This window comes from Salarias fasciatus, chromosome 9, assembly GCF_902148845.1.
Source record: "Salarias fasciatus chromosome 9, fSalaFa1.1, whole genome shotgun sequence".
Classification (NCBI taxonomy): domain Eukaryota; kingdom Metazoa; phylum Chordata; class Actinopteri; order Blenniiformes; family Blenniidae; genus Salarias; species Salarias fasciatus.
In genome coordinates this window covers 26,038,264-26,050,274 of record NC_043753.1, presented here as the reverse complement: position 1 = coordinate 26,050,274, position 12,011 = coordinate 26,038,264, and the positions used below count along the sequence as shown (strand labels likewise).

Below are 12,011 nucleotides of genomic sequence, written 5' to 3'. Positions count from 1 at the left end.
CTTTATGCTAATGTTATATTGTAGTATCGAACCAGACTGACACATTGAAGCTCTGTTGAAAAATGATTCATACGTTGGAAATGAACGTAAACTCCGGACACCAGCTTTAAGTCTGAAATTGATATGGATTGCTCAGAAGTTGCTATATTGATTCTTCATTTGAAAACTATTTACAGAACAGTCTCAGTGATACAATGTACAGATTTTTGTTTTTTTATTTTAGTCAGAACATGAATATTTTTGAAGTTATATAAATGATTATTTATTCACACAAAACCCTCAGAAATAAAATTTGAATATTTTTGGTCACAATAGTAAAGGAACTATTTACAGAACAAGTACTTTTTATTGAGTCAGACATGAATATTTTAATTGTATGAATGCTTCCCCCCATGATCTCCACCGGAATCTCCCCGGCGTCCAGGGAAACCTCTCATCCCCCCTGCTGAGCTTCCTGGTCATGTCCGCGGCTGCAGTGCCAGGACGTGACCAAGACGTGGACCTCGGTCCAGTTATCTCCTCTCTCCCACAGATCACAGCCTCCCAGTGGAGCACAAGCCCAAATTATTATGAAAAAGAAGAGAAAAAACGAAAAAAAAAAAAAAACGCGAGGGAAAACAAAACTTAAAAACCCCCGAAAAAAACCCCCCCGAGCGTGCACAATCGCCCGACGTTTCGACCTTGTTCTTCAGGCACAATGCAGCTACAAAGAAATAAAATACTGCATTTTTGATTTATCAGCTCTGATTGGCTTCTCTCACAGGATCCTGTCGTCTCGGTGGAGCAGGAGCAGAATGAAGGACCAATGAGGATCTCCCATCAGCACGAGGACGAATAATGACGGACAATGCTCGGGCTGTACTGGGATTCGGAAAAAATGCATTATCCGTGACGAGTACTCGTTTAAAATGAGTATTCGGCTCATCCCTAGTCTCTGAGGGCCCGACGACCTGTAGTGGCCCAGTGCTCACTGCCCAGCACCGTGGAGCTCGCCTGGCTCAGGAACACCAGAATTGGCAAGTCCGCCACTGGTGCCCTGCACTTTTCACAGACGAGACCAGGTTCACCCTGAGCACCTGCGATAGATGTGAAAGGGTCTGGAGAAGACAAGGAGAACGTTATGCTGCCTGCAACGTTGTTCAACATGACAGGTTTGGTGGTGGGTCAGGGATGGTCTGGGGAGGCATGTCCATGGGGGGACGCACAGACCTCTACTGTCTAGAAGACGGTGCTCTGACTGCCATAAGGTATCGAGATGAAATCCTTGACCCCTTTGTCAGACCCTACGCTGGTGCAGGAGGTCCTGGTTTGGACGACAGTGCCCGGCCTCATGTGGCAAGAGTATGCAGGCAGTACCTGGAGGATGAAGGAATTGAAACAACTGAACGGCCTTCACGATCCTCTGACTTTAACCCAATAGAACATCTCTGGGATATTATGTGTTAGTCCCTTAGGCGCCGCCAGGTTGCTCCTCAGACTGTACCACAGCTCAGGGATGCCCTCACACAGACCTGGGAGGAAATGCCACAAGACACCATCCATCGTCTCATTAGGAGCATGCCGCGACGTTGTGAAGCATGCATACAAGCTCGTGGGGGCCACACAAAATAGTGAAAAGCATTTTGAGTTGCAGAAATTAAGTTTAGAAAAAATTGACTAGCCTGCCACATCTTCATTTCACCCTGATTTTAGGGTGTCTACACAATTGCGCCCTCTGTAGGCTGAAAACTTTATTTCCATTAAAAGACTTGGCATCCTTTTGTTCCTAAGACATTGCCCTATCGTTATTTGTCTAGATATTCAACTTCATATTGAGATCTGATGTATCTAATATGTTTCTTTAAAGTGTTCCTTTAATTTTTGTGAGCAGTGTATTTTGCAGTAACTAGCACAACACTGCCCATGGCTTCACCCTGACCTCCACCAGACCTCCACCACTCCAGGGCTTCTGAGCGCACAACGCAGACGGTCTGCCTTCCACTGCGTCTGAACCGGAGCGTCGCTCTGTCATCGTGACAGACGACCTCCAAATGTCTCCATCGTCCTTCTGAACATTCAGGCAGTGGTGAACATGAGCCTGTGCCACCGGTGTGCCGCCGCTGTGCCGCCGTGCCGCCGTGCCGCCGTGCCGCCGCCGTGCCGTCGCCGTGCCGCTGCCTTTCTGCCTTCTACATCCAGACATCTATCCAGCAGTGTTCAGCCATCTCCATGATCCGCTCCACAGCCAGAGCTCCGCTGGCCGGGGTTTGCATGTTCTTCCTGTAGATGCATTTGGTTTCGTAGCACAGTCCAAACACACATTTGAGCTCCATCGGGAGTGATAATTGGGAGCAGGTGATTCACTGAAGGACTGCTGGACATGACGGTCCTGCTTGAGGCGCCTGATTAAACATGTCTGTCCCCTTGAGAGCAGCAGAACCCAGAGAGACGAGACCTGCTCCAGCTGGGCCTCCCTGCTCAACGTTTAGCACAAGTACAGTTATTGTTGATGTTCACAGGGACTTTTGAGACAGAGCACCTGTCCAGGTGGACCCAGTGATGGACTGCAGACCTGTCAGGGAGTTTGTTTATAATGAATGTGACAAATCTGGATCTGTTTCTAGAAAACCCTTTTCTTTGTGTCTTCCCGCTGCCTGCCTCTTCTACCTTCCACTGGAGGGTGAATGGGTGAATGTGACACAGTGTGAAGTGCTCTGGGCTCTGTTCCAGCCCTGGTCCTGCAGAGGGAACCCTGTCCAGCAGGCTCTGGTCTGTCCCTGCCTCAACACCTGCTGGCAGGCTGTCAGTTTGGTTGAAGAGCTCCTCCCTGCAGCCGGCCGAGGAGAGCACGGCGTTCTCGTGTTACCGGGCATGTGAGGTTCTCCACTCCCTTTATGTCACATAAATAGAACCGGAGCAGCCGGCCAGCTGACAGAGCACAGACGACATGGACACACTGGAGCGAGCGCTGTTCTGCCTGGAACAAGGTACGAGAACTCTGCAACAACACCGCACACATTCCACCATGAGGGTTCCACACCATGAGGGTTCCACAGAGTCTGTGACTGTCCACATTCCTGCTCTGCCAGCATGTGCTCTCGGTGCTTTACAGGATCCAGTCCTTCAGAAAACCTCAGTGGTCTGGCAGGCTGAGCAGGGATTCACTCATTCACCAGCAGTGTCAGTGGAGTTATCATGTCAAAACTGCAGCAGGAGAAGACATCTAGGCTCAGCTGTAAAATAAAAGTATGATGAATGATGTAAGATACAAGTACGATTTTAATCTGAAATGACTGAATTTAGCTTTCTTTATGTAGTGCCAGGTACAACAGTCATCTCACTGCAGTTTTACAGAGAAAAAACACCCGTTTCAAATGAGCAATAAGGACTGTGGAAACGAAGGGACCTGCAGAACCAGACTCAGAGGAGGATTGTCAGGGACCCAGACCTTGGATCAGTCGGGGGAAGGGATTCTCCAGTCAACTCAGCAGAGAGAGAGAGACAGAGAGAGACAGAGAGAGAGAGACTACAGGAGAGAGATATTATAAACTAGGGGGGAAACAGAGGTTAGTAACATGTAACAGTTACATTTACTTTGGTATCCATGGACGCTAAATAAGTTGGTTCATGTTCTGCTCAGTCTTCAGCTGTTTATACTTGTAGGAAGAAATAATCAGGATTGACTACCTGACAACCTGATCTGAAATCCGTCTGACCTCTGTCCGATCCACTCAGGGTTTATATGAGACTTTTACTGTCCCTTTGACCCCATGATTCAATACTAAGGAGGATTTTTGGACGCTGAATGGGGTTCGTGAAAACATACAGCTTTCTGGCTTTTCTGGGATCCGTTTATACAACAGCAGTGCTCAGAGCCACTGAAAATACAACTTTTTGAAAATGCCCAACTCTGTGTAGACATCCATATAACAACAGCGCCAACAGATGACCTGGCATAAGAACTACACTGTTCTCAGAGTTTCTGTGTGAGCAGCCATTGTTTTCGGAACAGTTGCTGTGTAAAGTTAACCCTTGTCTGATAGTGGCAGGGCCCTGGGTCTGCGTGGACATGGTTCTCCTGGTGCACGTCTTGGTTCTCTCAGGGTACTTTGGTTTGGTTTCTGTGGTTCTCCTGGAACTGGCTCCACCACCTGTGACCATGTGTCGGACCACTTGGTATCAAACGTAGACGTACTGTTCACTCCTGCAGGCTTTGAGCTGCAGTTCCGTCTGGGCCCGACGCTCCAGGGTAGAGAAGTCCGGGTGTACACCAACTACCCAACCAACGGCTACAAGTTCAACCGCCTGCAGTTCCATCCACTGGACTGGGTTTACCCCAACAGCCAAAAGGATGACTGCGATAAGTACTGCAGGCTGGACCTGACGGTGGCCGGGTCCTACCAGTACTACTTCTCCTGTGGGTCAGTCGATTTACCAGCTTTTACCACGACTCTTCCAGATGAGCACACCTTTACTCCTGAGCAGCTCACACTGCGTACTTCACTCATGTGTCCAACTCCACAACGTTTCCATTTCTTGAAGGGACAAGGAGAAGGTCAGTGGTGGGTACATCGTGGTAGATCCAGTACTGAGGGTCGGAGCCAGCAATGACATCCTGCCGCTGGACCGCATCAGCAGCCAGACGTACCTGGCCAAAGGTCTCGGTCCAGTGGACACGTGGCTCAGCAGGATCAGGGTTGCAAAGGAAACCGGTAGGTAAACCTGCACACCTCCCACCCTCCACAGACTCCACCTGCACTGCAGAGCTACACGTCCAGAGCTACGCATCCAGAGCTACACGAATAAAAAGCAACTTATATTCAGGAGACATTCTCACCACAACGTTTTGTGTAAATTAGTCACAGCTGGAACCAGCTGCAATAGGACGGCATAGACCCAGAACCAGCTACAGTCAGGGCCTCCGTAGACCCAGAACCAGCTACAGTCAGGGCCTCCGTAGACCCAGAACCAGCTACAGTCAGGGCCTCCGTAGACCCAGAACCAGCTACAATGAAGAGAGTCGTAGACCCAGAACCAGTTTCATAGACCCACAGTTAAAACCCCCGTCACAGGTCTACAGAGGTCTAAATGAGGTCCTCTAACTTCTTCTGTCCCTGACTCTCAGTCTCTCATCTGTCCAGGATACAACATGATCCACTTCACCCCCCTGCAGAGACTGGGCTCGTCTGGACTCTGTTACTCCATCTCAGACCACCTGGAGCTGAACCCGGCCTTCTCAGCAGGGGCGAAGAGCTGCACCTGGGAGGACATCGGACGCCTCGTGGAGACGCTGAGGAGGGACTGGAATATGATTTGCATCTCTGACGTGGTCTACGATCACACAGGTAGGCCTGGATCCCATGGAGGACTGATGGGGGGAGCAGCTGTGTGCTCCCGGCCTGCTCCTTCAGGTCCAGGACCGTGATGTGTGGTTTCCGTGGTGATGTTCTGAAAGTGATGCTGACTGAGCTCATGTCACTCTGAGTCGACTACATTAAACTGATTAGTTTTACTCTGTCCTGTGGAAATCCTTCCTGTTAGCTGTAGTCTTTCTGTTGGACAGGGTCTCTGAGGACAGCAGTCAGTCTTCAGTCGGGCTACTCGTCTGTTTTCACACCTTTTGTCAACATTTTGACTGTCATTGATTGTTTTGGTTTGATTTTCTTTTCTTTCCAGTGTTCCTGACATGTTTGATAAAAACAGACAGAGTTCCACGTAGTGTGCTTGAAAATGTTTTATTGGATGATCTGAAGTTTGCATCTTCTTCCTGAAAGGTTGAATTAATGTGAAGTCAAGCAAACTTTACTCAAAGAACCTTTTTAGAAGACAGGGGACACACTCACTGACAACTGAAGAATGTTCCAAAAACAAAACAAAACTGATTCACTCTTCACACACACACACACACACACACACACACACACACACACACACACACACACACACACACACACACACACACACACACACACACACACACACACACACCGCTCTGTCTGTTGGATCACCTTCCCTGGTTGCTCTCTGACATTTAGCCCCCTCCATGCTGAAGGTCAAATGTTTTGTGGAGCAGTAACCCCCCCCCCCCCCCCCCCCGCAGTCAGCTGGAGCTTCACCCATTCATCACTAATGTCTGCCAGCGACTGAACTCAGGAAACAATGTTTTAAATATGAATCCTGTGCATTTCTACATGTTGTTAATCGCCAACAAAGAAGTGCATCATCTGTTTGAAGCCATGTCCGTCCTCCTGGCAGCTGAGCCTGCTGCTCGTCCACCCGGCGCTGCTCTGGTTTCCTGTGCTGATCCTCTTGTGGCCCACAGCGGCTGACGGAGCCTGGATCCTGCTGCACCCTGAATGTGGCTACAACCTGGTGAACTCCCCGGAGCTGAGGCCGGCGTGGCTCCTGGACCGAGCCCTGTGGCACTTCAGCTGCCAGATGGCTGATGGGACGTTCTCCAAACAAGGACTACCAGCACTCATTCAAGACGAGCGCCACATGACCGTGAGTCTGCATGTTCTTCCTTTCAACCACAAAGTGGTTCTCCCAATCTGTCAGCAGGAAGTCACTGTGGACACATCAGCACCTTCAAACGTGAATACTAAACAAGTAGCCACAAGCTAGTGCTAAACATACGGGCTGTGTCCGATTGTCCACCCTGTCCCCTGACCCCTCAGTCCCTACATAGTGGACTTTATAGAGCCTGAATCCGTTGGCAATTCAGACGCGCAGCTCCCTACTTTTTCCCTCAGCGCTGATCACGTGCCCCCCGGCCGTTACCATGGTAACCAGATGCACCGGTTCGCCAAGACAAGTATTTGCAGCTGGCGTCACACACCTGGCCTCACAATGCACGCTGGGTAGTCGCCGCCATGTTGGAGTGAAAACAAACATTCAGGCGTTTGACGCTCTTTCACTATTCTGGAGGATTATGCCGCTAATCTTGGTCAGAGGAGCGCGAATAGATGGAAAATGACCACAAAACGGTAAGGACATAAAACATGTTGTGTTTGGAGTGAACAGCTTTGAGGTTTGCTGAAGAAGTGTGTGAGAAACATGATCTGAGCTGCTGCGGTGAAATGAGTGGGTTCTGGGTTTGTTTTGCCGCTGACGGGAGGCGGTCGGCTCAGAGAAGATTCTGCCTGCTGTCTCTTCAAGTGTCTCTTAAAGATTTTCTAGTTTCATGAGACCCAGCATGTTGGAGCAGACGGGTCTGCTTCTGTAGTGTTTTGTGTCTGGAGGTTCAGGGGAGGGGGGCGTGTCCAATTGTTGCATCTGGATTTTAAAGATGTTCTAAAACAAAGACTCGGTGGTCAAAGAGCAGCTGGAGCCTCAGTTAGTGAGATGAAGGCTTCTGGTCTGAGACACAATGTAAAGAAATCCTCCTCACCCAGTACCGGGTCCGTCGGGCCGAACAGGTTAAATGACTTCCAGGATGAACAAGTCCAGATCGAGGAGTTCTTGTGTCTCAGCCGTGGATACGGGTCCTGCTGCAGCCTGAAATCCGTCGTTCCTCCCGGTACCGGTCTTTGTGTGTTACGTCCAGATTGTCCACTTGATCTGACAACACAACAACATCCCTGCTCTCCTTATCAGTCGACATTTTCAACGTTAAAGAACACCGAGTGTGCACTACTCTCTATGGATGAAACCGTGTCTCACTGGTTGTTTTCACTCCAACATGGCGGCGGTCCTCAGGTTGCCTGCTCCCGGGTCACCTGACTGCAGATCCTCTTAGACTGAAGCTAAATATCATAAAAGAACCTGTAAAGAATATTTATTCATGTAAAATCACTTTATTTATTGCTCTGTGTGTGTGTGTGTGTGTGTGTGTGTGTGTGTGTGTGTGTGTGTGTGTGTGTGTCTCAGGCTCTGCGAGGCGTCCTGTGGCAGCAGGTCTTCTCCAGGCTCAGCCTCTGGGAGTTCGGGCAGGTGAATGTGGACGAGGCTGTGGATCAGTTCAGACAAGCTCTGCAGAAAGGTGAGACCACACAGCGGAACCCAGGACATCGCCGCCATGGCAACAGAACAGGAAGAGCTGCTGGAATATAACTGAGGGACAACGCTCTGTCCTGGTCTCTCGTGTCTTGTTGCTGTGTCCTTGCTGTCCCTCTGGTTCTTTGCTTGTTTTTCCTTCATTGTCCTTGACCGTTTGGTTTGACCTTGAAGTCTTCGGTTTTGGATCTTTAGGTCTGTTTCAGTCTTGGAGGAGGGGGTCAGGGTTAGGGTTCTGGTCCTTCATCCACAAACCCAACCACACAAGGAAGCGACAGGTTGGTTGTCTTCGACCCTTTAGCTCCACCCACAGGCAGAGAGGAGAAGTGTAGCAGAGCCTCCCTGTAGACCAGTCAGGATGCCGGTCAGATCCCGAAGTCTGTCTGGGACCCCCTGTCCACTCATCAGCTGACCGGTCCCACTGCGGGAGCTAGAACCACGTCTTTAATGCCAGTGCACGAAATGCTCCGTTCATTCGTTCATCAGCAGGACTCGTGTCTCGTGTCTCGTGTCTCGTGTCTGGTGTCTCCTACTGTATCCTCTGGTGGAAGAGAAGAGAAAAACATGTGAACAGTGGAAACTAGTGACAAGATACATAACTGGCGAGGTGGTTCAGGATGTTGAGAATCCTCACATAAAGTCCGCATGTGTGTGTGTGTGTGTGTGTGTGTGTCTGTTTGTGTGTGTGTGTGTGCGCGCGCACGTTTTCCTATCCTTGTGGGGATCAAAAGTCCCCACAAGGATAGGAAAACCTGCACGATGTGCCTTGTGGGACCTTTTTCCGGCTCTAATGAGGGGAAACAGTGTTTTCTTGACCATGTTGTTACTGAAAAAGTAAAAGGTCAAAAATTATTTCTTTAGGGTCAGGCTGTGTTGTGGTCAGGGTCAGGGTCAGGGTCAGGGTCAGGGTCAGGGTAAGGGTCAGGGTCAGGGTTAGGGGCTAGGAAATGCATTATGTCAATGAGTGTCCTCACAAGGATAGAAATACAAACTTGTGTGTGTGTGTGTGTGTGTGTGTGTGTGTGTGTGTGTGTGTGTGTGTGTGTGTGTGTGTGTGTGTGTTCTGACAGGTGCAGTCAGCGTCCGTCCTCCGGCTGGTTCCACAGAGCTGAAGACGCTCCAGGATCCACAGTGCCGACGCTTTGGACGGACGGTGGACCTGGGTTCGGCCGTGCTCGCGTTCTCACCTCTCAGGTGAGACATCGGTCCTGACGGGACGATTGAGACGTTCTGTGTATATATATATATATATATATATATATATATATATATATATATATATATATATATATATATATATATATGTATATATATATATATACACATATACATATATATATATATCTCATTATGTATTTATATATATGCAAAATAATGCTTTAAAGAGGCAAAAAAAAACATCCCTCAGTGTATTCGTCTGACTTTCTGTTACAACTTTAGCTGGTTTAAAGGTTTTGTCCACATAGACAAACGAAGACATCAGTTCTCAAGCTCCTTGTGGAGACACTGCATGTCTCAGTGTCCTGCTGAAGGGACTGTTTGTCTCCTGGCCTCAGCTCCAAGCCAGCAGACATCGAAGAGTCCTGCTGCCGCTTGAGGAAGAAACTGGAAGAACTGAACTGGGAAGAATACAGGAAGATGAGTCTCTGCACAGAGCAGGTGTGTGTGTGTGTGTGTGTGTGTGTGTGTGTGTGTGTGTCTCTGTCCCAGTGTGTGACCCCATCCTTCCTCCAGGTGTTGGACAGCGTGCTGGATCAGGTGCGTTCAGAGCGTCTTGCAGTGGACGGTCCCCGGCTGGCCGTGGTCTCCAGGGAGCGTCCCCTCTGTCCCAGGTAGCGCTACAGCGCCGTCCCTGTGTAGGACGTGAGGACTGCATGGGGTGAAGGGGAGGCTGGGTGTGTTCTGAGGCGGGTCCCTGCTGCAGGTACTTCACCTTCCCGTTCGGAGAGCTGAGCCTTGCTGAGGAGAAGCAGCTGCTGCAGACGGAGACGGCCGGCCGCATCCTGGCTTACGACGCCTTCCTGAGGGGAGACCCGCTGCGGAGGTCCGCCGAACCCGGTACTGAGCCGAGGACGTCCACCGACCCGGGTTCAGACCGCGGAGGATCTGAGACGCTGCCGATCTGTCCTGTCTCTGTGCTGCAGACCCAGAGAAGCTGCTGCGACGACAGCTGGAGGTTCGAGGCAACGACGTGAAGCTGCGCTATGGAGAGACGCCCGAGGACTGTCCCCAGCTGTGGGCCCGCATGAGGGCCTACACCGAGCTCACTGCCAGGGTCTTCTCTGGCGTCTGCGTGGTCGACTGCTCCTCCACCCCTCTGCACGTGACGGAGGTACCCGCTCACTGCCCGCAGCCCGCTGAGCATGGCGAACAGGGAATTCAGCTTCCATCCTCGGAGCAATGGCTTTGCTTGTATGTAAATGTTCCTGTTGGACTGGAGTTCTGCTGATCCACGCTCAAAACTAGAGGCGGAAATTCACCTTCAGGAAGTTAGAAAACCAGAGAGGAATCCAGACGGGTGGAGCTGGGCCAGACGCCCCTCGTCATGGTGCTGCTGATCAATACGTCTGGATGGACTGAATTCAGTACAGTCTTCCCCTGAGGCAACTCTGGAGAAAGAAAAGAAAAGCATCATAAACTACATTTTTACTAATGTAAGAAAGCTCATAAATAAGTCTTTTCTCCGAAGTAAAGTCAGTATTTACAATCCAGGAATTTAGATTAATTCCGTCATGAAGCAGCTTTCAGTGTTTCATTCCACCGAGAACTCAGCCGCAGCAGCGTCTCTTCATACCGAGTGGCTGGACGGCTGGGAAAGACGGTCCCAGCAGCAACATTCAGCCATGAGCAGGAAGGACGGACGCTCCCCGCATCCTGGGTCCCCACGGGACAGAACGTCCCTCATCCAGAGTCACCACGGGACAGAACGTCCCTCATCCAGAGTCATCACGGGACAGAACGTCCCTCATCCTCGGTCACCACGGGACAGAACGTCCCTCATCCTGGGTCACCACGGGACAGAACGTCCCTCATCCAGAGTCACCACGGGACAGAACGTCCCTCATCCTCGGTCACCACGGGACAGAACGTCCCTCATCCTGGGTCATCACGGGACAGAACGTCCCTCATCCAGAGTCACCACGGGACAGAACGTCCCGCATCCTGGGTCACCACGGGACAGAACGTCCCTCATCCTGGGTCACCATGGGACAGAACGTCCCTCATCCTGGGTCACCACGGGACAGAACGTCCCGCATCCTGGGTCACCACGGGACAGAACGTCCCTCATCCTGGGTCACCACGGGACAGAACGTCCCTCATCCTGGGTCACCACGGGACAGAACGTCCCGCATCCTGGGTCACCACGGGACAGAACGTCCCTCATCCTGGGTCACCACGGGACAGAACGTCCCTCATCCTGGGTCACCACGGGACAGAACGTCTCTCATCCTGGGTCACCACGGGACAGAACGTCCCTCATCCTGGGTCACCACGGGACAGAACGTCCCTCATCCTGGGTCACCACGGGACAGAACGTCCCTCATCCTGGGTCACCACGGGACAGAACGTCCCTCATCCAGAGTCACCACGGGACAGAACGTCCCTCATCCAGAATCATCACGGGACAGAACGTCCCTCATCCTCGGTCATTACGGGACAGAATGTCCCTCATCTATGGTCAACACGTCTGCTGCATGGAGGACGATGGTGTCTCAAAGGAGCTGTTTGATGGACAGGACCCCGGGGTTTCTGAGCTGACTGTCCATCAGCTCCACTGCTCCTTTAATAACGCAGCGATGCTGTACGTCTCCACAGCAGAAACATGAATCAGAACTGACGCATGACGCTGTAGGACGGAACGTCCAGCCTGACCAAAGCTCAGTTTTCTTCCACCGTAGGAGACAGACTGGCTTCTCTTTTCCATCCTTCATGGTTGAAAGCATTACAGCCTTCATGCATTGGTTTGTTCCTCCATCAAACTCTCAGGCTACGTTCACACTGCAGGCTGAAGTGACCCAAATGTGATTTTTTTGCCC

The 12,011-nt window shown here is 50.8% G+C and overlaps 1 protein-coding gene across 1 annotated transcript in view; it reads left to right on the top strand.

Annotated features, from left to right (window-relative positions):
• The first annotated feature begins 2,912 nt into the window (after positions 1-2,912).
• LOC115394405 (glycogen debranching enzyme-like) overlaps positions 2,913-12,011 on the top strand; it is a 34,749-nt gene continuing 25,650 nt past the window's right edge. The window contains exons 1-11 of the mRNA XM_030099714.1: positions 2,913-2,966; positions 4,190-4,400; positions 4,522-4,691; positions 5,121-5,324; positions 6,302-6,483; positions 7,849-7,960; positions 9,045-9,168; positions 9,531-9,633; positions 9,709-9,806; positions 9,899-10,032; positions 10,119-10,306. Of these exons, the coding sequence (XP_029955574.1) occupies positions 2,927-2,966; positions 4,190-4,400; positions 4,522-4,691; positions 5,121-5,324; positions 6,302-6,483; positions 7,849-7,960; positions 9,045-9,168; positions 9,531-9,633; positions 9,709-9,806; positions 9,899-10,032; positions 10,119-10,306 (1,566 nt within the window). The 5' untranslated portion in view covers positions 2,913-2,926. The remainder of the gene's footprint in view (positions 2,967-4,189; positions 4,401-4,521; positions 4,692-5,120; positions 5,325-6,301; positions 6,484-7,848; positions 7,961-9,044; positions 9,169-9,530; positions 9,634-9,708; positions 9,807-9,898; positions 10,033-10,118; positions 10,307-12,011) is intronic.